The following is a 25250-nucleotide window of genomic DNA, read 5'->3' as shown; positions in this document are numbered from 1 at the left end:
ACAGTTCCTACAAGTCACTACAATAAATCACAAACTAAAAGATCCCTCTTCCATGATTCGTGTGTGGGACGTCCGACTTATTTCAGCGAATCGGTCCTTTTGAACAGTTCGTTTCAAAGAACTGATACGAAAGACTTTGGTCGGGTCATTAAAACAAAGGTTTAACTTAATATATATTTTGCATTTAAAAAAACAATACAAAAATGCATTAAATTAGTTTTTGTACTTTTAATTAATACTACATATTTCAGAATGTTTTATTTATAGCCTTTTTATAGCTATTTTTAATTGATTGTTTATACCTTTGTTATCCCCGACTCTAAAAAACGATTCATTAGTGCATTAAATTTGAATGATTCATTAATTAATGTGCGTGATAAATATAATTTGCTCACAAAAATAACAAAGCAGTTCATGCGAAATAAATATAAAAATTGTTTAAGATTTCTTAGTTTAAATATCTGTGTAAGCTCAATTTGGACAGTAAAGATTTAATGGAAAATAACCACAACATTCCTCGTAAAGACAATGTAATATGTTGAGAATCGATCGGGTTTCTGAACTTATGTAAATGGAATCTCAATCCTGATCCCGTCTAAAGGAACAACCCGGAAGATATTAGCGTACCGTAATGTTTGGAAAACAACGCGGGAGAAAAGTAAACTGATGGAGAGTTGCGTCCGTTGCCTGGACACTCTTGAAATCATGAACATGTCAATGGTTAGCAACAGCTAACAATCCCTAAACCATATCGTGTGTAATGTTTAAAGGTTAAATAAGGGAAAGAGATCGCGACAATTTTATTTATGCTTGTATTTTTCTGAAGTTATAAGTCGTCTGACAACAAACATAGACATCATCAACACCCGCGGCATCAATTCAGTAATCTGGAGATCAACCGATTATTAGTGAGCTGACAGTTAACCGGTAAGTCCATGAATGATGAGAGTCAGAGTCTCCTGTGCACTGGAGTAACTTTATTTTAGATTGGTGAATCAAACATGTGTATGATCAATTAAATCTATTTGTTTGAGCCGTTGTACAGCGCAAACCAATGGGTGGTTAAATAACGTTGGTATTTTCTCTTATCGCCCGAAAAAAAATCTAAAATTTCCGTCGTGAGATGTTTCGGAATCCTGCGGACTTCCACCGCCTCGTTCTGGTTCAGCTCACCGGATAGGGTTCACTGTTGTCGTCGGCTTGAGGAAAGACGATTTCACGAGAGTGTGGAAAGTATTAGTAGCAGGGCTATTAGATGGACCACATCCATATTATTATTACTAGTTGTATTCTAGATAACACAAGTAATTAATATTTGTTAGTTTGAGACTAACAAGGACAATGATATAAATGAAACTGGAATGGAAGTTACAGTCAGAAACTATCAAAACTAGGTTATATCTTATGACCCCTCTTTATACAAACGTATGATATCATATTTCCCCATTCTGACAAATATTTTCAGTTAGTAAGGAGAATTGTCAGTTTATTCAAAGCCTAGTATAACATGCATAAAATGTATATGCAAGCTTAGAAAATACAGTCAAGAGGAGCTGTTTGATTAACACACAGTATATCTTGATATGATAGATGTATTTGGCTGTCTCGTATAGTTGAGAGGGTGATAAAGGGCCTCTGTATCAGTTCAGTGCTGTAGGGACCCCTGCTTTGAGTGAGATAGATGATCTCTCTGCTGCATATTACATGAACTCATTACAGGCTCATTACAAACAGCCTGACAAAGGAGCTGAGGATAATGTTGCTTCCTTACACTCTTCTCCAAAACACAGAGAGGAGGTGGCAAGCTTTCAGTTTATGAGTGCTTTTTAATTCTGTTTATCAGTTACAGTCAGATTGCTACATACTGGTTTTTTTTGCCAATCAATTATTTTGGAATAGAATATCATATTTATAAGACATTAAAAAAATGTCTGAGCCTCTCTGTCGTTCTTATATTCTCTTTCTCTCTCCCTCAGGCTCTTTCATTCACACTGTGTATCGTGAGACTGGTGTTTAATAACACCTTCAGTTTTCTGTAAAAAGTGAAGTGTGCTATACCTACACAATGCATATTTTTATTCTGAAATAAATGAAGTCAGATACTGAAGAAACTTGATTTAATAATTTTACATTATGCTGATTTGAAAGATATTGTAGTACTGATGTTGAATAAAATACAATTAATAGTTATCAATAATTAAATTAAATTTAGATTGTTTACGTGTTGACATTAATAAATAATATGCAATTAAATGCAAATAAAATTGTATTAAATATTTGAACATTTATTCTTAAACTTATTTAAGATCTACAGTCGTGGCCAAAAGTTTTGAGAATTACATATATATTGGAAATTGGAAAAGTTGCTGCTTAAGTTTTTTATAATAGCAATTTGCATATACTCCAGAATGTTATGAAGAGTGATCAGATGAATTGCATAGTCCTTCTTTGCCATGAAAATTAACTTAATCCCAAAAAACCTTTCCACTGCATTTCATTGCTGCCATTAAAGGACCTGCTGAGATCATTTCAGTAATCGTCTTTTCAGTAATTCTCAGGTGAGAATGTTGACGAGCACAAGGCTGGAGATCATTATGTCAGGCTGATTGGGTTAGAATGGCAGACTTGACATGTTAAAATGTGGGTGATGCTTGAAATCATTGTTCTTCCATTGTTAACCATGGTGACCTGCAAAGAAACGCGTGCAGCCATCATTGCGTTGCATAAAAATGGCTTCACAGGCAAGGATATTGTGGCTACTAAGATTGCACCTAAATCAACAATTTATAGGATCATCAAGAACTTCAAGGAAAGAGGTTCAATTCTTGTAAAGAAGGCTTCAGGGCGTCCAAGAAAGTCCAGCAAGCGCCAGGATCGTCTCCTAAAGAGGATTCAGCTGTGGGATCGGAGTGCCACCAGTGCAGAGCTTGCTCAGGAATGGCAGCAGGCAGGTGTGAACGCATCTGCACACACAGTGAGGCGAAGGCTTCTGGAAGATGGCCTGGTGTCAAGAAGGGCAGCAAAGAAGCCACTTCTCTCCAAAAAAAACATCAGGGACAGATTGATCTTCTGCAGAAAGTATAGTGAATGGACTGCTGAGGACTGGGGCAAAGTCATATTCTCCGATGAAGCCCCTTTCCGATTGTTTGGGTCATCTGGAAAAAGGCTTGTCCGGAGAAGAAAAGGTGAGCGCTACCATCACTCCTGTGTCATGCCAACAGTAAAGCATCCTGACACCATTCATGTGTGGGGTTGCTTCTCATCCAAGGGAGTGGGCTCACTCACAATTCTGCCCAAAAACACAGCCATGAATAAAGAATGGTACCAAAACACCCTCCAACAGCAACTTCTTCCAACAATCCAACAACAGTTTGGTGAAGAACAATGCATTTTCCAGCACGATGGAGCACCGTGCCATAAGACAAAAGTGATAACTAAGTGGCTCGGGACCAGAATGTTGAAATTTTGGGTCCATGGCCTTGAAACTCCCCAGATCTTAATCCCATTGAGAACTTGTGGTCAATCCTCAAGAGGCGGGTGGACAAACAAAAACCCACTAATTCTGACAAACTCCAAGAAGTGATTATGAAAGAATGGGTTGCTATCAGTCAGGATTTGGCCCAGAAGTTGATTGAGAGCATGCCCAGTCGAATTGCAGAGGTCCTGAAAAAGAAGGGCCAACACTGCAAATACTGACTCTTTGCATAAATGTCATGTAATTGTCGATAAAAGCCTTTGAAACGTATGAAGTGCTTGTAATTATATTTCAGTACATCACAGAAACAACTGAAACAAAGATCTAAAGGCAGTTTAGCAGCAAACCTTTTGAAAACTAATATTTATGTAATTCTCAAAACTTTTGGCCACAACTGTATTTACCTTATGTTCATAAGTTTTAAGTGATTTTATGCATTTTTTTAAACAAACTATTGTAACCTTTTGCTATTTATTTATCAGATCACTTTGGAAAAACATATTCAACCTTTAAATCAAATAAACTTTGCTCTTAACCGTGACAGGATTGTCAAACCAGTAAAAACAGTTTTGAAATATTTTAATAGTACAGTATCAGATTGCACACTGTGAAGACTGAAATTCTAGAATAATCCAGACCTGCTTCAACAGGCCCCCATTTCAGACAACTCTTTCCATGTCAGACTGAAAATTAAACCGTAATCAGTCAAATGAAATGGTTAATAACAGATGAAGCTATATGTAGTCAGATTGACTGCCTATATGTTTGTTGTGCACCCCATAAATAGCAGTGAATTTGTATTCTTATGAGGCACTAATGTTAAGACCATTAAGACTGGTTGAGCAAAAGGTTATTCAGTACTCTTAGTTCAGATGAATAATAAGATGACTGATTTCAGACATTTCTTTGTGGATTAAAAAGTGATATTATCTCAGCTGTCATGTTTCAGATGTTGTCCCTGATTAAGTGCACCTCTATCAACTCATGCTCTAGTGACTTTATATGGTTTCTGCAATTTTCCCCCCTTTTTTTTAATGTGCTGTTTTTCACAGATTTTGTGAACCTGCATTGTTCACATCATGTCAGTGGGAATGTTTGTTATTGTGTCTAATGCACACACTGTACCTGGTGACACAAGGATATTCATGGTCTGTGCAGAGAAGGAAAAACAAAACACCTGTGAGGGATTTGAGAACATTTGCACTCTGTGACCTCATCAAACTATGCTTCTGTGGGATGATATCATTTAAGTGCCTGAGAGAGCTAAGAGGGTGAAGGAGGAAAATATTGTAGGTTTGGATGAGAGTAATGTAACCTGAGGTTAGACCAAATAAATAACATTTTGGACAGTGAAGTGAGATATATTTGACTATTATTTTTAAGGCATTTTGTTTATATACACTGTGCATACCAGTGCCGATATCTGAATATTCTGAAACATGTAAAAAAAGGAACAGTACCGTCTAAAAGTTTTGGGGTCAGATTTTTTTTTTCTGAAAGCAGTTAATACATTTATTCAGGACGGACACATTAAATAGAAATTTCAAATAAATGCTGTTCTGAATTTGAATTTTCTGTTCATCCAAGAATTTCCTCAAAAATATTAAATTTCAGCATTGATACTAAGAAGTGTGACAATGAAGACTGGAGTAATGGCGGCTGAAAATTCATCTTAGCTATTACAGTAATAAATTAAATTTTAAAATATATTAAAATACAAAATACTTATTTTAAATTGTATTCATGTTTTTACTGCATTTTTAATCAAATAAATGCAGCCTTGGTGAGCATAAGAGATATGTTTAAATAAAATTAATGAAACTTTTGTATGGTAGTGTACATAAAACATGAAAGAGAACAATGGGGCATTTTTTACCCCATTTTTTAATATCTTTATCATTTTTTATTTAGTTTTTTTCAGTTTCAGTGCACTGGCATTTTTACTAACTGGTTTCAGCAAGGTCCTGGCATGTAAATCCATTGTATTATAGCATCAATGCTCCATAGTTGGTGTTTTTTGTTTTTGTTTTTAACTGAAACTACTGTTATTCAGCCATAAAAAAAGACAGATCTGGCACTATAGCAGTATGAAAGGGCCAAGCATTATGTGTACATGGACGTTTTGGTTTTGTAATCCATGTTGATTGGATTAATATTCACATACCCTTATTTTTGTGATTTCTAAATCTTTCTATGACCTCAATATCACAATGATCTGCTTTATTCAAAGGCGGTTGTATCTGTTGGTGATCTATTGCCTGCCGGTGACTCACCAAAATCCTTTAACAGACGACTGTTATCTCTTTTCCATTGTCTGTTAGCTAAATTCGTCTTGATAATATGCCATGTCTCAATGGGGTTACTTGAGAATTGTGATGTGATGTTTGCTTGCTTTCTCATGAGTTGATTTCTTGGCATGATTTTTGAGTTTGAACTGCAGTACTGTTTTCAGAATGTTAGGTGCCAGTGTAGCACTAGTTTTGTAGCGTAATTACCATAGACAGGTAATTACTATAACAAACATACCGTATTAACCCGAATATAAAACGACCCCCTTTTTCCTTTTTGAAAACCAAATCTTGTTGTTGTTGATTTCTCTCTCTCTCTCCCTCTCTCTCTCTCTCTCTCTCTGTAAAACATTTTTTTCTTAAATAATTTTAATATTGCATATTTTTCCTATTTTGATATTTGTTTTGAAAGTATGGTAAATACTGATAAAATCTACCAACACTAATCACATTTAAAAATATACACTTGATATACCATATAAAAAACAGGTAGCCCATTTGAATTATATAACCTTTAGTCCATCCATCTCATAGTAGTCTACAAAATTGTATTAACAGTAGAAGTGAAATCTTATTGTAGTCTTCAAATCTGGGTACTGTCTTATGTTTTAAAATCACTTACAGAGAAGGTTTGGTCCCAAATCAATGAATGGTGACTGAATGGTCACTCTAATTTTTAACCTGCACTAGTTTGGACTTTTGAAAGCACTACATTTAGTTCCAGGCCCTTGAAACCTGACTGGAAGTAATCAAGTGAGCGTTATTTAGCTTCTCTTCCTTCAGGGGTTTTGAAGACAGGCGTATTTCAAGTCGTCACATTGTTTTACAAATGTACAGCTGGGTTCTCCTGGCTCGTGATCATTTTAAGTGCTCTTTGATTTAGCTTCAAACAACAAAGCCCTCAGGAGTATTTACTCAAGAATGCTTTTTCAACCCCAGACTTCCCCATGCCTGTCAACTACACACTCTGTCAGCCTCAAACTTTCCCATGCCTGGCAGCCACACACAGACACACACAGACACACACACACACACACACACACACACACACACACACACACAGACACACACACACACACACACACACAGACACACACACACACACACACACACACACACACACACACACACACACACACACACACACACACTCTCTGATCAAAGTGAAAGCACACACTTCACCTGCTTATAAAGCAGCCGGTCCTCCAGCTGTCATTCACCCTGCCTTTCCTTTTCAATGTCTCATAAACACACAATAAAATCCATTTTGAAATCAAAGTGCTGAGATATTGATGTTAATTTAATTTGACAGCACATATAATGTGCCTTTTCCCTAGCATAAGGGTACATTTGTTTACACAACAATAATGTAAAACAAAATTAGATCAAATAATAAAAATGTAAAAAATGTTTTTTTTCAGTGTGATATTTTGTATATGCAAGAGCTTTGAAAAGAGCTTTAACAAATGATCTGATGATAAAAAAATCTTTAAAAACGCAATATACATAAAATAAACACAATTTTGTTTATATGCCAATCTTTATATGGGTAGTTGACATGACGTTTTTGTCTGTCTGCATAATAATTAACCAAAAACTCTTGTAAACAAATATTAATTATATCATATTACAAATTAAGTAACATGTATACATGGAATGTTTATACTTGCAGATGTTAATTTGTCACACACCAGATTGCAAATCAAAAATGAAACCCATAAAAACAATGAAATATATAGGCATTTTAAAACTAGAAAAACATGTTCCCTTAATGTTTACTTAAGCTTGTCTTAATTTTAACCTAAAATGTTGACTTTGAATAGAAAAAAGGTAATCTTATATTTCAGTTCCTCTATATGACAATTTATAATAATATTTTTATAGTAATTTTATATCTAGATCTGTATGTTAATAATGATGTATAATATTATATTGATAATTAGCAGGCCTTAGAACAGTTTTGATCTAGATAATTAACTCGTAAGTCTGGTGAACTGGCACTTGCCTAAATGAATCTGATAATTGTAGTTCCCTCCTCAATGCTGTGGAGGGTGCTGATGAGCCACACATGACCCACATCAACGTTGCATTGTGTTTGGTCTCTGGCTCCTGTCTTTTTGTTGTTGTTGTTGCTTGCTTCAACAATGCTCTTCTTAAGAGTCCTACACATCCACTGCACTCATCTAAAGGAGTGAATCATTGCCTTGGGGATCAGAGTGTTGTTCAAGTCGGCCTTTCTGTTTGATTGTAGTTGTCCAGCAATCAAAACATGTTGCATTAATTCAAATCCCTTAAACTGGACAGGCAGTCCTGGCCTTCACACTCTCCTGCACAGTGGTGAGAAATAGAGAGACCGTGAGCAACCTGGCTGGACCAGTTCCTGAGTTTGTGGGTTGGTTTTCTGTTCGTGTCTCTCTCAGTCAGTGTAGGGATTAGGCCTGTTGCCGTGCCCTAAGTTTCCGTACAGATGTTAGCTGGGATAGCGCTGTCATGCCATCCACGGCGTCTGGTCTGGATTGATGGATTGAAGCTAGCTTGCTTCCGTGTATGCAGGTGTGTGTGTGGTTTGAGAGGAGTACAGTATCATTTGTCAGACAAAAAAGGCTACTTGATAGTAAAGTACAAACAGTTTACACTCTTTTAATCTTTTGTGTTTGCTTGTGCCATGTTGTGCCTCTTTTTGTGCTAAAGAAATATAGTCATCAAAGTATCTACTGATTTAGCAGTGTTGAAATGTTCAGCTCAAATGTGTGTTTTCTGTTTAAGTAGGTTTTTATGTGTTTGTATAGACAGTGCCTGGCTGTATGGGAGTCGATAGGTTTAAGCTACAACACAATGGTCTGTTTGCCTTTGTGGAAACTCTTAAACCAAACATAAAGGGAGGGATTTTTACTTGCCATTCAAAATATTTCACCAATCACAAAGCCATAAAGCCATAACTGTTTTGGCAGCACTTGTGTGTATAAAATGTATAAAATATTATATTTTACACGAAGCTTAACGTTTTCATGACACATTTATGTACTTACTCTGTTCAAACTAGTTTTTAAAGAAATGAATGCTTTTATTCTGCATAAATGCATTCAATACATATTAAATACATGCCTGAAATGGTTTTTTTTTTAGATATCTTGGTTTGCATAAAATTATGAAGCAGCAAATAATAATAATAATGAAATCCACTTATCAGACATTCTGAAGGATCATGTGAAAATGAAGTCTGAAAATCTGTAATAATATTTCACAATAATATGTTTTTTTATCTATTTTTGATCAAATAAATAGAGCCTTTGTGAGCATAAGAGACATCATACAAAAATATTTTTTACAAGTTTAATAGTATATTGCTGTAAATAAAAAAGAAAAGAAGTCAGTTTGATTTGTCAGACAAATTTACCTTGTTTTAAGATGTTTAAATATAATTACTAGGTAGAAAGGACATATACAGAATGAAATGTTTAAACATTTTTTGGCACTCAATAGTTGTTTCCTGGGAATAAATATTGTTCTGCCATCACTACGAAACGTACAAACATTAGCAATTATACGGTTCTTTGGAAACATTGGTCCCAGTGGAACCATTTTAGGACATTAGAGTGCTGTGATATGCAGCAGAGGCTTGACACATTCAAGCGTAAGACTGTCCACATCTCAAGCACTGGCTTTTAGTCACACAACTGATTTGGAGAGGACCGACTCGTTTAGTTTGTCAGGAGATGATGTCTGAAATATGAGAGCTCTCAGAACCATTTTAGTACTTTAACTGCTGCTGAAAACTCTCTGAGTTCTAGTCCTGGCCCTGCGGACCCTTGATCAGGAAAGCTGATATAGGATCTGACGAAACAGGGCTGACAATGCCAATGACCAATGCACTTCCCTGCTTTTGTGTCCACTTACCTTCAGCCAGCCACTTGCATTTGAGGATTTCTCCACATAAAGAGGAAGAGAGGGAAACATGTTTGTGTTGAGTATAATCAGTCAAATATAACATGCAGGAGTCGTGGATAGAATAGCATGGAGTGTGTGTGCTGAGTTTTAACATCAAGCGGGCATCCCATTAGAATCAAAGTCATTGTGTTTGTGGAGAGGCACTTGAATTGGGTGGGTTTTGTGCATGCATGGCTAATCACTCCGGCTGCTTGTCAGATGGAGCTCCTCCAGGTGCCGGAGAATTTGGCATTCCCAGTCCAATCCAGCTTTCCTGTTCCGCGTGCTCTCTCTGTTCCTCCTCAGCCGCGCACAGACTCACATGATGATGCTCAAACTCAAAGGTCAGAGGTCACGCAGGAAAAGCCGACCTTTATTTTAAATTGAAAATAACTTTGTGTCTCGACTCTGTCAGCGGTGTCGGCTTTAGGGGTCATAGAGAGGGCAAGACTCTTATCCAGAATGCCAAAAACACCTGGAGAAAGAGATAACATTTCATTATAAGCAATACTTCGATTGTCAGTGGACTCTGTGTGAATTGTGCATTGGTACTATTCAAACAAGCTGTACTTAGAAGTGTTTTCTCTTTCTTTTTTTACGCTTTCCGACCAGCCTGACACAGCACTATATGCACCACCAGTGGACTGGGTTTGGGGTGGGACTACCTTTTTGTTTGACGAATAGCAAATGTGGGTAAGGTTTAGAAAATTAAATAGTTTAAAATAATTCTTTTAAGTTCCTTTCCATGCCAGAAATTATATATGCAATGTTTAATATTATATATTATATTTATTATATACGCATGACCAGAATATATTTGATATATAATTTAATTCTTTAGATGTGGATATAAATAAATGTGTTTATTATTTTCCTGTATGGTTTATGATGTACCAAGAGGTACACATCTTTTATTATTGTGTAATATTATATAGTAATTTATATTATTTGTTAATACACTGGAAATAATGTTTTTTTTTTTTTTTTTGGTAGGATTTAGTTTGAATCAATTTCCACTCAAATTTACAAAGAATAATAATTAGAGTAATTAATAATAATATTTTTATATATAGATTTTTAGCTTCACAAAAATATCTATGGCAATGAGATTTTGTTCTCTGTGTGGTCTGATGTAGAAATAACTCTGAAAGGTATAAACGAGGTTGATCACTCTGGATGTCACCCTGAAGAAAAGAAGAGACTGAGTGAGGGAAAAAGAACGAGAGGAAGGGCAGGTGTGTGCTGTGTAGCAGCCACCATGTCAATGTCTGCCTTTCTGGACTGACAGGTTGTCATTTTTTTGTGACAGCATCCTGCAGACTACCTGTAATGAGCTGCTGTGAAGTCCGCAACATTCTCCTGACCTTTCAGCAGCTCGCATCATTCCCAGGTCTTCTCCTTCCAAGCATCCTTGTCAAAGGGCCAAACCGCAAAACGCTGGGGGATGAACGCTGGCAGGGACATTAAAGAAACTAAATCCAACAACAAAAACAAAGACACGGACACACTGACACCTGTCTCACCAACAACCACACTGGACACAGACAGACTCCTAGAACTGCTGTCCCGTCGTTTAGCGGCAGTTTTGGCCTTTGTTGATGTCGACGTTTACTCCCCTTTGGTCACCAGAATTTTTTTTCATAAACAAACTCTAGCCTGTGTTTGAAAGTCACAGAAAAAAGCCCCCACAGTATTCAGACAAAAAATCCCAGACATTTCTTAAATGACAAAAAATTCCTCGGCTCTGAGAAGTGTGACCCAGCCTTGCGCCCCCACTATTTGGCTTTCTGCTCCAAGTCTCTGGGTAAACACCTGCTTAAAAGGCATTGCTCCTTTTTCTCTCCTTTGTTCTTTTCGTGGCCTTCTTTCTCCTGATCATTTTGCTCTAATGACGTTTACAGATGTACTTAGACCTCCTCGTGAGTGTTTTAGTCTCAGGTTATTACCACCCATGTTTACGGCTATGCTAACAAGAATCGCATTACGCCTGGCCTGTCAGAATAGAAGAATTCAAATCAAAGCTCACGCAAAGCTGTCTTTATTTAAATGTTAAGTAAGAAAGCATTCAATTTTAAACTCTCATAAATGCAATCATAGAAGGTTGTGGGTATTAAATTGATGCAAACACACTCCCAGACAGACACACACACACACACACACACATTATACATATATATGTGTATGTGTGTATATATATATATTGGGTTGCTGTATGCAGTAACTACACATTTTCTCAATTTTGTTGTATGTTTTACAGTTTTATGTCAAAATGATCATTGCTAATATAATGGTAACATCATCTAATTTTAAAACTACACTGTATTGCTGCAACTGTTTTAAAAAAAAAAAAAAAAAAACTAAGCACAACTATGAGTTTAATGGCATTAAAGAAAATAGTACCTAACTAAGGCACTGGAAAATTAACGGTTGCACATCGCCAAGTAAAACATGTTAGCTGTGTTTTGTTCCAGAATAAATCAGTGTTTTTGAATAAATATGTTGAATAAATTTTAAATGTAATTTTATGCATTTAGCAGACACTTTTATCCAAAGCGACTTACAGTGCATTCAGGCTAACATTTTTTCCCTGGAATCGGACCCACAACCTTTTGGGCTGCTAATGCAATGCTCTACCACTGAGCCACAGGAATACAATAAATACATTTTTAATAATAAATGATTCAATGACACATTGACTCATAAAAACATTCCCCGCATCCCAATTTGCATATCATCCTCCATAAATAGTTTTAAAAAGTACTAATTGCAAGTACTATTTAGGGCAGAAATTGAGGTGCAGGAAGTTTTATTCCTGAATGAATCAGTTTTTTAAATGAGTCAGTGACTCAATTACTGTATAAAGACAATTGCTTGTTGACACCTACTGACATAATATGCTTATAAAGAAAAAAACTAAAACTGCCTCAGAAGTCACTAAAGAATCCCTACCACTAATGCACAGATGCACGCAAAAACACACACACACACAAACACTTTTCTTATGCTCATCAAAGCTGTATTTATTTGATTAAATATAGAGTAAAAGCAGTAATATTATGAAATTAATTGGAGCTATTTGTAGTATTAAAACCTCTTAGGAATGTGAATGAGGAAAGGAGAGAGAGAAAAAGATAGAGAGAGCTAGGGAGGAATGAAGTGGAAGAATGACCATGCAGCACTGAGATAAGATGACTGGTGATGATGGCGTATTGTGTGTATGCATGTGTGTGTGTGTGTGTGTGTGTGTGTGTGCTGCTCGGTCAGCTCTACAGCTCTATCCATACCTGCTGACATTTGCTTTCTCTATTTCTTTCTCTCCCTCCCTCTTTATAGTTCTCCTCCTCTTTTTAACCCACCTCTTCTTGAAGAGAGGCTAGTAAATCCTTGGCTAGTCACAGTTAATGCTGCTAACTTTCGTTTGAGATTGAGAACTGGCAACTCCTGTACGTGTTTGTGCCGATCTTCACTGTCTCAAAGCCTTTTCCCCATCTGTCTGAACTTTTAAACTCTTGTACTCTTAATGGCCTCGCTTTCCTTCTCTCTGACAACAATTGGAGTAGATTCTTCCTTTTCATCCCGTCGGGATCTCCTCGTTTTTCACACTTGTTCATTCCTTTCTCCTCTCTTTTGACAGACAGACCTGCCCCCCGGCCACGTCACTCACGCTGGCCAACTTCATTTACGGCCCTGATTGACACCTCTTACACAGACATACTGTAGATGTCTTCTCACATGAATAGTATTAGCTTTACCTCATTTTGAGCTGCTTGTCTGTCAGTCCCTATTATTTGCCTGCTGAATGTGAATAGAGGACTCTCTCTGACACACTCAGGCTGTGTGTGTGTGTGTGTCATGGCGCCACTCTGTCCTTGTGTCTCTTCAATGGCACCTTTAATGTTACGTAGCATAGCCACATATTTTCTGTCACACTTGACTTGTCTCTCCTGTTATGAGGACCTCAGAAAGTGGAGAAAAGAAATAGATGAGTGGACTGATATGATGCAGTATAAATTGTATGAAGCTGTGGTATTTCAACAGCTGAAAGAAGACAGATGGGAATATATAGACTAATTCAGTTATTTTCTCTGCTTGCATATGGTTTTTCTGGTGTGTTTCCTTTTGAGCTGAGGTCTTTTTGATGGAAATGTCTAAAATATCTAGCTTTGAAAGCCAGCTAGGTCTTTCCTGTTATGCAGTACTTTTCGTAATGTAAATTTAAGCGAGTATTTCTATAGCAGACTTTCAAAATATGCTGTGGTCAAGATCAGGTAATTAAACTTTATTCATTTTAGCTTGGTTATATTCGTGATGACAAGGAAATGAGCCAGAGGCCAGAGTTTTACCATCTTTGGAAATGTTGATCAATGCTGATTTCTGTCATTTTATTGGACAGGACAGAACGTTTTAGAGTGAGAAAAAAACAACTAATACCACAAACTACTTACTAAACTACTTTCTTAAATAACACTTACTGACTTAACAAAATGTCACAAAAATAATAAAAAGTTGTCAGAAAAAAAGTTAATTTTGAAATTACAAAATAATAAATAAATATTTTTGTTCAGATTTTGCTATGATTATGTTTGTGTAGCCTAGAAAAATGACTAGTAAAATTACAAAAATTACTAGTAAAATTGAAAAATTGCACTCCCCTTCAAAAGTTTGGGGTCATATTTTTTATTTTGAAAGAAATTAATACTTTTATTTACCAAGGGTGCATTAAGTTGATCAGAGGTGACAGTAAAACGTAATGTTACAAAAGTTTTCTATTTCAAATAGATGCTGTATTATGGTTTCTGAAAAAATATAAAGCAGCACAACTGTTTTCAACATTGATAATAACAAGAAATGTTTCTTGAGCAGCAAATCAGCATATTAGAATGATTTCTGAAGAATCATGTAACACTGAAGACTGGAGTAATTAGCTTTGCCGTGACACAAGTGATGGGGACATATACTGCATAACAGAACTGACCATGTTCATACTAATTTAACATGGTCAAGATGTTGCTTTGAACAGGTTTTTTTTTGTGGTCTGAGTTGGTTTACCAGTCCTAGCCATCTTGGCCAGAAATATCTGTCCAACATTACTTGGTCCCAGCTGCTCATAATGAAACTGTTTGGGCATCTAGAACAGCCTGTAACCATATATGACCAGCAAGAAACCATGTGAAACAAAAGCTTGATAAGCAAGATTCTGCAGTTTATTGTCTTTTGAATGCCTTGACGGACTTAACTCCCACCCTTTTGCTTTCTCTCTCTACTCCTCTGTTTATTGGCCTACTTATCACTCTTATGGAGATCACTTCCTCTCTCTCTCTCCACATCATCTTCATTCCCCTGTCTTATCACTCTCCCTACCGCACTCCTGGGCATCCTCCAGTATCCCATCATGCCCTTCTGTAATCTGTGACACCATTTTGTCAGCACATCTACTTGTACGTTTGACTTCCCCATTCCCCTTTTTGTTTCTCTCTCCCAAAGTGTTTTCCATTGTTTTGTGTCTCTTTAATGTTAATGCTGATGGCCGTGGCCAGGCTGTGCCCTAGAGGACTCTGATAAGAGCTGCTGCCTTTTCTGTTTTCTTTTGGATGTACTGTTTTATATTTTCACTTCAGTAACTTCATCTTGAGAGACCGAGGAGAGAGAGAAAGGAAAAACAGAGGTGGTGAATGCTGAAATGCTGAAACGGGGTCAACACACATACAAAGTATACAGAATTATATTTTGGTTATATACATATATTAAATATTATTTATATTTTATCTGTATTTTGCTCAACATATGCCTGCCATCTATGCGTGTGGTGTGTGAAACCTAATAATGTGTAATAAAATCACAGCAAGTGTCAGAGTGAGAGGTGAAGGGTTAAGGTGAAATTAAAATGCCTCTTTAAGGGGTGATTGGTGGGGCTGCAGTTCTTCACCTGTGGCAGTTTCCATTGTCTGTAATTTCAGCTGTCAGTCCAGGTTAGATGGGACACTTTTACTTGTGTCTGTGACTGAAGAGAGTTCTGAAATGAGAGATAGAGCGAGAGAGAGGGAAAGTCAGTAGAGGACATGTCAGCTTTCCCTCACTCATCTCCAGAAATCAGCAAGTGCATCTCTTTCCACTCTCTGTTCTGACCCTGGATAGGTGCGCGGGGTCACCAGGGGTCAATCACTTGCTGATGATTTTCTTTCTGTCTTCCCGCTGCAGTCAGCTAAACTCTGCTGTGGTTATCTGTGCTCTGCACGTGAATTCACCAGCCTGACCTTTTTAATTTCTTCTGACATTTTTTATTATTCAATTTGCCCTGTGTTCTCATACGTCGCTGAGGTCCTGTTGCTTTGAAAAAAGTCAAATGAAATAGAATAAAAAAATGTAGAGTTGCTTGATTGCATTAAATAAATCATGGGCTGACGGTGTGGATGATAATTGACTGTGAAGAGCAGAACTAAAGGTACAGTTAAAGCGAGAGTGCCATAAATGAGGAATGATAAATATAATCTGGGTCTGATTAAATAAGCGAAAAGAAGAACAACGTTTCTTTGGGGTCGACCACTGGGCAAACAGAAAGATTGCCTGATGTACTCATCCTTTGCTCAGGTTGAATATTAATGTGAATAAGTGCGTGTGAGAGAGAGAGAAAGAGTGGGAGAGAGCACTGATAAGACTTTGATAAAGATTCGTTTTCCCGGGGATTTAATTATGTTGGTTTTTAAATCTGAGCAGGACCGGAGGGCCAGCTGCTCCCTGTCCTTGTTGTAAAACATTCTCAGTACTGTTTGACTTTAATGTTCACCTTCTTTGACAAATCTAATGTGTCATTTAGAGACGTACGGCAAACATACAAGTGCAGGATGCTTTTAGGCTTCCTTAATACCTGGCATTAAAATGCATTTTCAGTGATTCTATCGCACTTGACTATATTGAAACCAAAGACACATTGGGAATGGTTTCGGATTAATGAAACCTCATTTGGAATTGGTCAATAATGGATTTTAACCCAAAGTTTTAATTGCTGTCCAATTCAATCCTATTCCCTATCGGATCACACCATGAATTATTTCTTTAATGTCAGTGACTTTACTGTCACTGTCATAGCACAATAAAATGTAGTAATAGAGCAGATCTTTACAGAAATAACCATAAGTTTGGTTGGTTTGGCTGATTGACTGTGGTGAAAGTCTCAACTGCTGTCTTTCTGTTTGCTTTGAACAGATCTCAGGTCGACTGACTGTGTTCCTCTGCTCAGCCCAGTGTTTAGACGCATTTGGAGACGTCCACCTGAAGGGCAGATACAGTTAGAGGAGGTAAGGAACATGTAGTTTGACAGCTGCTCAGTGTGGTTCCTGTATGTTTTCATGTGTAGGAACAGCTACAGACTTGAATCTCTCTTGTAGAAGTTTACTAAATATGAAATTATCCTAAACATTTGATTGCTTGGGACCAGTGTTTGTTCATTTGCATGTTTTCCGATATGTTGTAGTATGTTAAAAATGGAAATTGCTGTTGATAGTTGATCAAGTGTGAAGAAGTCAGATATTCAGATATTCAACGTCATTATCAAACTTTATTAAAATGTATTATTATTATTATTATTATTATAAAAAAACACAGCAAATTCCTTGTGTGTTTCCGCACACCTGGCGAATAAAGCTAATTCTGATTCTGATTCTGATTATTATTAATGCTGTCAAATGATTAATTGTGATTAATTGCATACAAAAGTTTTTGTTCACATAATATATGTGTGTACTGTGTATATTTATTATGTATATATAAATACACATACAGTATATATTGAAAATAATAACATGTATTTACATATATATATACATATATTTATATTCTTATAATTAACATTATATGTAAATATATAAACATAACACTTTTTTCTTAAATGTATTTATATATGCATAGTAAATATTAGGGCTGTGCGATATGCACACAAAAAAACCTATCACGTTTTTTTTTTTAGCAATTTTGCGATTTCGATCACGATTTTGACACACACAGACATGCTTTACAGTAGGGCTGCACGATATTGGGAAAAAATGACATTGCGATATTTTATTTTTCTGCGATATATATTGCGATATTTTTTCTTACAAACAAAAATGGGGTGAGCACACTTACATTCTCATTTTAAATGATTTAAACATCGACACCATCGTGTCAATTGATTAATATGCGCGAGGGAGAGAGAGCAAGACAGCCCTGGTGTTGTTTGAAAACAGCTCGCTCTCTCTCGGTCTCTCTCTCTCAATTCAATTCATATTGCTTTATTGGCATGACATACAAAGGTACATATTCCTAAAGCATTGTACATAGCAGAATAGAAACAAACAAAACAAAAATACATATATATTCATAAGAAAAAAAAATTACATGCAAAATAAATCCATATACATTTCTATAAACATTGATGGTACTTCTAATGTACTCTCTGTCTGTCTCTCTCGCGTGCGCGCTCTCTCTCTCCCTGTCTCTCGCGCGCGCTCTCTCTCCCTGTCTGTCTCTCTTGCGCGCGCTCTCTCTGTCTCTCTCGCCCGCTCTCTCTCCCTGTCTGTCTCTCTCTGTCTCTCTCGCACTCTCTCTCTCTGTCTCTCTCGCACTCTCTCTCTCTGTCTCTCTCGCGCCGCCGCGCGTTCTCTCTGTCTCTGCCCTGTTAAACTTGCATGTGGTTTTCAGTCCTGTCAATTATAAACTTTCACTCTATGATGGTTAAGCTGTGCAATTAATCCGCGAATCACATTCGTCAAGGGCAGGGGAGTAGCTGGCCCGTACAGTTAATGAATAACGGATCAACTAGGACAGCCTACATCGCACATCCTGCGATGTGACTATCGTGGATTTGTACATCGCGATATCGATGCTTAAACGACACATCGTGCAGCCCTACTTTACAGACATAAATGCATTCAGTATGAATTTGAAACATATTTCAAAAAGAAAACCAATGAGAGCTTTATCAAAAAGTTGTAACATGTCTCTAGAACAGACATAAGTCAAAATAATCACTAAGTAAAGATGTCAAACAAAATGTCTAGACATATGGCAAAAAAAAAAAAATAAAAAAAAAAATAAAACCCGTGTTCAGGGATTTATTTATTTACTGTAGCGGTGCCTCGGGTGTTATGTTTTGCCCAATATATTTATTGCCCAAGGTTCACACGTACTCCATCTACAGTGTGTATACAGTAAGTTATGTGTACGCGGTTCAGAAGCATCAATGAGAGCGCATTATTGTAAGGCGAAAGCACATTAAAATCAAATGCGCGAGCGCGAATCTATCCGCTCGCACGCAGATTTTCTTTGCTCTGTTAACAAAACCAGATGCGCGTGCTCAGATCATATTAAATCTTTTCGCACATTTCTATTCATAACCTTTTCTGTTCTCATATTTTTACTGTGTGCAGTGTGAATGTTCTGATCCGTTAACATGGGCTCGAAAAAAAAAAAAAGACTATGCATCACAGACAGTGTGTGAACCTGGAGTTAGGCATATTCCCAGTCTGCTCTGTTCTTGCACTCCACTTAGGCAGCTGCATCCTGATTGGTTCAGTTGACATACTGCGGGAGGCCGGGCCCACCGAAAATCATGCTATAAAGCGATTTAGAAATTGCGCACATTCAAATCGCGATTTTATTTAGATTTCGATTAATCGCACGGCCCTAGTAAATATAAACAGTACACTCGTATATGTTATGTAAACAAAAACATAACAATGCGATTAATCATTTGACAGTACAATTATTATTATTATTATTATTATTATTATAAATATTATAATATTATAAAAATAACTGAATAGAACATCCCCTTGTTGAAGTCGTCAAATAACCAAGCTGAGAATTGTCAGCAGTTTTATCCAAACTTAATTCAAATACTTCTAATAATACTCTAGTAATTTATTTTTGTTTGTTTGTTTGTTTTTTTCCTACATGTAATACGTTCAATGATATTATGTTGTCTATTTTTACAGGCCTTTTATGGGCACACTTTTGGACAAGATTTTAGGTTTCAAAACACTTTAGGTTCAAACACTAGAGGAGACCTGCACGCAGTTTTTCTGGAGGTCTTGTGATGCTGCCCATAGAAAAGAAAATAGAATATTTATTTTTGGATTATTCATAAAAGGGTTGCCTAACATTCACACCATAGACACAGAAGAGGCCTGTCACAGGCAGATGATGCACTTGTCAGATTTCAAAAAGGAATACTCAAGTGTTTTTCATACATTAAAAAAAAGAACATTTACACTTTTCTCTCTTTCCATAATGCTGTCTGGTCTCAATGAGATATCCTCAGCATGGAAAAAAAAAAACAATTGCAAATGCAGATTTAGTCTCATGCGTTATCACAAAAACTGTCCCTTTCTTCACAAACTATTAACACTGACTATGTTTCTGTCAGCCTGTTTTTAATGCGCATTTTGAAGTAGGAAGTCGTGAAGTCGTGGTTAGAGAGTATGACTCCTAACCCTAAGGTTGTGGGTTCGAGTCCAGGGCCGACAATACCATGACTGGGGTGCCCTTGAGCAAAGCACCAAACCCCCAACTGCTTCCTGGGCACAGCAGCATAAATGGCTGCCCACTGCTCCGGGTGTGTGTTCACGGTGTGTGTGTGTGTGCACTTTGGATGGGTAAAATGCAGAGCACAAATTCTGAGTATGGGTCACCATACTTGGCTGTATGTAACGTCACTCACTTTTAAGTATTGCATCAGAAACAAGTAATGTAAACTTCAAATTTCAAGGGAAAAAAAATCCTTAATTCGCAAAGTTTTTACGCTCACTTGAGGTGGATTTGACTTGTGCAAAAAAGAGTTAATGCAGATAATGAAAGATGGAAACTTATTTACAGAATAAATGCTGTACAGAATAAAGTGACTTTGCATAACTTGACTAACCATTGGAACGATCTTGTTGCTCAGCATCTCAGATATGGTTATTGTCATTCTGAGATGCATGCGCAAAGTCTGCCGTCAAATTATTTCTGCATAATTGTCTCCTGGAACACAACAGCATTCCCAAACAGCAGGCATCCAGCTCAGAAAGCAATGACGGTGTTTATTGTGTTTCATCTGCTCGTTCTGATGCACAAGTCATTTATTATTATTATATGTGACCCTGGACCACAAAACCAGTCTTAAGTTGCTGGGGTATATTTTTAGCAATAGCCAAAAAAAACATTGTTTTAGAATTATCGATTTTCCTTTTATGCCAAAAATCAATAGGATATTAATTAAAGATCATGTTCCATGAATATATTTTGTAAATGTCTTACTATAAATATATCAAAACTTAATTTTTGATTAGTAATATGCTTTGCTAAGAATTCATTTGGACAACTTTAAAGTTTATTTTCTCAGTATTTCAAATTTTTTGCACACTCAGATTCCAGATTTTCAAATAGTTGTATCTCAGACAAATATTGTCCTATAAATCGTACATCATTGGAAAGCTTATGTATTCAGCTTTCAGATGATGTATAAATCTAAATTTGGAAAAATTGACACTTAAGACTGATTTTGTGGTCCAGGGTCACATATATACTCAGTGGCCTCTCCTACTTTTATTAGTGATATTTAGTGCCAGTTAATCAGGCAGTAACGTTCTCTTTGACTGGTTGGATGGAAGCGGTCCTTATTTGCAAATGTTTTATGCGATATTCCAGTTTTGTGCATAACTATATTCGCTACTTTGGCTGGAAACAAAGCTGTTCTCTGCATGCACACAAATGAAACAAAGCAGTAAAACAATTACTAGGAACTCTCAGACAGCCAATTAAACTATCAATCACAATTTCTCGAAAAGCCATTTCAAAAACACTCAAGGTTGAATAACTCAAAGCTGTGCTTCAGTGTGTGGGGTAGAGGGGTTGTGTTTGTCCCACTGGCTGACCTAGCTTTTGTTCTTCCCCAGATCAGTAAATACTGCTTCTTAATTTGCTCTCGCACAGCACAATAAAAGCCCATTAACACATGCAAATGTGTGGTCACTTTAGCAGCTTGCCACGGCCGGCCGGCGCTGCTGTTCACGATACTGTGGCATCTGCAGCACAGCATTCTGGGACGTGCCCGCTGACTCTGTGAACGAGCGCGCAGGGAGCGCTGTGTCTCCAGTGAATGCCAGGAAAGGAAGTTTGCGCTGCATTTTGATAAGCAGTTTCGCTAATTTGCCATTCAGGTCATTCTCATGTCTTAATTTGGGTGGAACAGTGAGACCAATTGTCTCTTTTTGTTTCACTCCAAGGGCTTCTCAAGCCTGTGTTATGAAGCGCAGCCTTGCGTCACCCTGATGCCAAAAATAAAGATGCAATTCTGTCTAATTTTCTAGCTTATCGTGGCCGTTTTGAGACAGGGTCATCAAAAATGAGCCTTCCGCCTGACTGTCCATCTCAAAGTGTGAATTGAAGCTTCTTCCCTCTGTGGAGAAATTGGGTTTCTGTCGGGAGAGAGAGAAAGAGCTGACTCGCTCTAAAAGCTAGCGAGAAGATGAAAGAATCCTCTTATGTCAGTAAACTTGTTAAGAGGCTGTGCTGGGGACAGCGCTTTCCCAACACTTTTTTTTTGGTTTAGTGTTATTTTATGTTTGTGGTAAATTTTATTTATTTATTTAGGAAAGTGGCAGAATTTTTTGCCCCTCTCTCTTTCTTTTTTCCCTCTCCCTCTCCCCCTCTGTTAGCCCAGGCCTCGAGATAAGACTTAGCATGCTCAGCGCTAACCCTGTGACACAGACAGAAAGCAGAGATGCTGCTCTTCCTTCAATATGACATTAGATTTAATTTTTTCTGCAACCTTTAGCCATCCAAACAGGTCACATGGATGGATAGACGTCTGGACCAAGGATATTTGAAAGCTGTTCGGTTTCAGTCAAACTCCATGTTTCTGCTGAAGCTGTGCCATAAGCCACGTAGTGCGGTGCTCATGTTGGTGTTGCAGGTTTATGTCCAGCTTGCGACATGCCCCAATCGCTGACTGCTGAATGTGTTTACTTTTTGATATATCGAGAAATTATTTAATTAACATTTGTGATATTTCATGCCACTTTGTTCTATACTTTTGGTACTGTGCCTAGCTAAATTATTGCCTTTAATTCAGTACTAACAATTTGAATTTACCAATGTTAAAAAAAACTAAGTTTTTTCCATACTATGTAAGTCAGTGGGGACCAGCAGCTGAAGGTGAAATTTCTGTACATCTTTGTCTAAATAAATTCAAAATAAAAATGCAAAATGAATTTAGGCATCACAGCATTTATATTGTACAATAAAAAAAAATATCATTATGCGATTTGCTGAAAAGAACATGTAACAGTGTTATGAAATTATTTGTTTTTTAAAGATTTATTTTAAGTGAGCAAAGGTAATATAAATGTAAAACAATACAGGAAATCAGAGTGCACAATTAAATAATCAACATCAACCAATGCAATACATTAAAAATAAGATGATTTAAAAAGATTTAATAAGAATTGAATAAGATAAAATTGCCAAATACATAATCTTATTCTAATTTAGTATTAATAGTATGGACCATAAGTGACAGCCAATAGTTTTTTTTGTGTGGTTTTTTTAGACATGTCATTTCTCATTTCATATCATCTTTAGCAGACTGGAATGAATATACAGTTCTTTTTAAATGCCATCTGTCCGAGAAAGAAAGAGTGTGTTGTAGCCCACTGGTCCAGGGAGTTGTCACAGTGTGTGTGTGTGTGTTTGTGGAGGAGACAGAGGTGTATTCACCTTGTTGAGACGTGCAGAGGTGTTCCACACTGTGCTGACACCTGGCACAGAGCTCTGGCTCAAACCCAGACACACAGCAGGAGCGAGTGTGTGTGTGTGTGTTTGAAGAAAACAGAGAGTGTGTGAGTGGTGTCACATTCTGGTGTGTATGCCAGCATGTTGTGTCAGTAAGCACCCTTGAGATGCATATGTTTATCTGTGTAGAGGATTCATCCTTTTTCATTTCCTTCAGTTGATGTGTTTTTTGCATGTGTATGAACTCAAATCACTGCACTTTTTTAGTGTGGAGCAAAGGTGCCAAAAACTAGTTACAGTCTGAAAACAATCCTCCCTATCTCTGCAGCTCTCTGAGGTCTCTGTGGTGATATGGAAGACACAGTGAAGGGTTCTTGTTGCATATCTCCGCTATTGTTTTGTCTGCCCTTCCTTTTACTCACTGACTCTCTCCCTGTTTGGACAGGCTCCTGTTTGAGTTCGATCAGATGTCGTTCTGCCTGGCAGAGCTGCACTTGTGGTCCTTCAGGAACAGCCTGCAAGTCCCAGGTAATTAAAACACACCGAAAGTCTCTCTTTCACACATTTGGTTGCCTCTTGTTTGTGTTTTCCTGCTATCTTCCCTTTGCTGTCTTCTTTTCTTCTCATTAAATGCACCTGTATGCCTTTGTCTGACTTTGTCATGTGTAATAACGAATATTAGTTCTTTCAGAGCCAGTTAAACTGTTGTGTCACACACTTATGGTGGTTATTATTACACCAGAGCGGTTAGTCAATTTACTAGAGACATTCTGTGGCCTATAATTAAATCTATGGCATTCTTAATTATAGCTTTTAAGTAGCAGTTGGTGATAAATACTTCATAACACACAACATTTCAATTTGTCGTGCCATTCCTTTTATTCTTTAATTGTACTTTATTGTTCAAATCCTCACGTCCTCAACTCTTTTGGTAACCTTTTTTTGCACGTTTGTTCCTTCTTCAACCCTTTGGTTTTTCTTCTTGGCTGTTTTGATGTACTGTAAGTGTGTGTAAGAGCAATTTGTATTTTCTTTTTCTCACAGACGAGGCCAGTTATCAGTTATTTGGAAATTCCTGTGATAACATGTTGTCGTGGATTATATGCATGCATGTTTGTGTATACACGTTTTATTGTGTTCTGCAATCTGTGTGCGAGTATTTGTATGTGATTGCAGCTCTATCGCCTGTAGCCAGCCCTCCTGACCCGTATATTGAGTGACAGAGCGAGAGAGGGAATCAAATGAATAAAAACTTTAGAAATGATGCATCAACATAGATGTATGGGTGGATGGAAATGGTGTAGTCCATGTTTATTTGTTATACCATGTCAGAGGAGCACGGTCCATGAAGAGTCCAACTGTAAATCTAATGCAAAGTCAAACATTCCAGGTGCTCACAGCTATCTTAGAAATCCAGTTTTCTTTGCCATTGCTTAAAGGACATTTCATCTACTTCAGCCAAAAGTGCAAAACTATATTTTTTGTATTAGACAGTAGCTGTTTTTGCTAACAAACTCTGTGTTTTATTTTGTATTTAGATGAAACTCCTTCCTCCTTTTTATTTCCCTTTTCACAGATACAGATATTGGCACATATCAGCTCTATGATAAAGGAGAACCAGGTATGCATCACCTTGTCTTTATTAAATATATAATTAAATTGTTCAAATTTCTAACTTTTTTACTTTTTTTTTTATGTGTCAGATATTTTTTTGTTTATTATAGACCTTAGTCAGGGTAGTGGCTTATTTCATTTTTGACAGGAATTAAAATGAAATAAAAAAAATAAGGAATACTTCAGTCTTCTTGTCT

General features: G+C 37.0%; 1 protein-coding gene across 5 annotated transcripts in view; it reads left to right on the top strand.

Moving 5' to 3' along the window:
• Positions 1-607: 607 nt before the first annotated feature.
• Positions 608-25250, top strand: part of wdpcp (WD repeat containing planar cell polarity effector) — a 67068-nt gene continuing 42425 nt past the window's right edge. Inside the window, exons 1-5 of one of the 5 annotated variants that reach the window (XM_059520279.1) lie at positions 623-720; positions 854-927; positions 16894-16985; positions 23885-23967; positions 25016-25060. In XM_059520279.1, the coding sequence (XP_059376262.1) occupies positions 23907-23967; positions 25016-25060 (106 nt within the window). In that variant the 5' untranslated portion in view covers positions 623-720; positions 854-927; positions 16894-16985; positions 23885-23906. Of the gene's footprint in view, positions 928-15206; positions 15401-16893; positions 16986-23884; positions 23968-25015; positions 25061-25250 lie in introns of those variants that run through there. The other 4 variants (XM_059520278.1, XM_059520282.1, XM_059520281.1 and 1 more) reach the window with 4 other exon arrangements.

This window comes from Carassius carassius, chromosome 32 (assembly GCF_963082965.1).
Source record: "Carassius carassius chromosome 32, fCarCar2.1, whole genome shotgun sequence".
In the NCBI taxonomy this organism is placed as follows: Eukaryota; Metazoa; Chordata; class Actinopteri; order Cypriniformes; family Cyprinidae; genus Carassius; species Carassius carassius.
The sequence above is the reverse complement of the archived record's forward strand: the minus strand, read 5'-3'. Positions and strand labels throughout refer to the sequence as shown.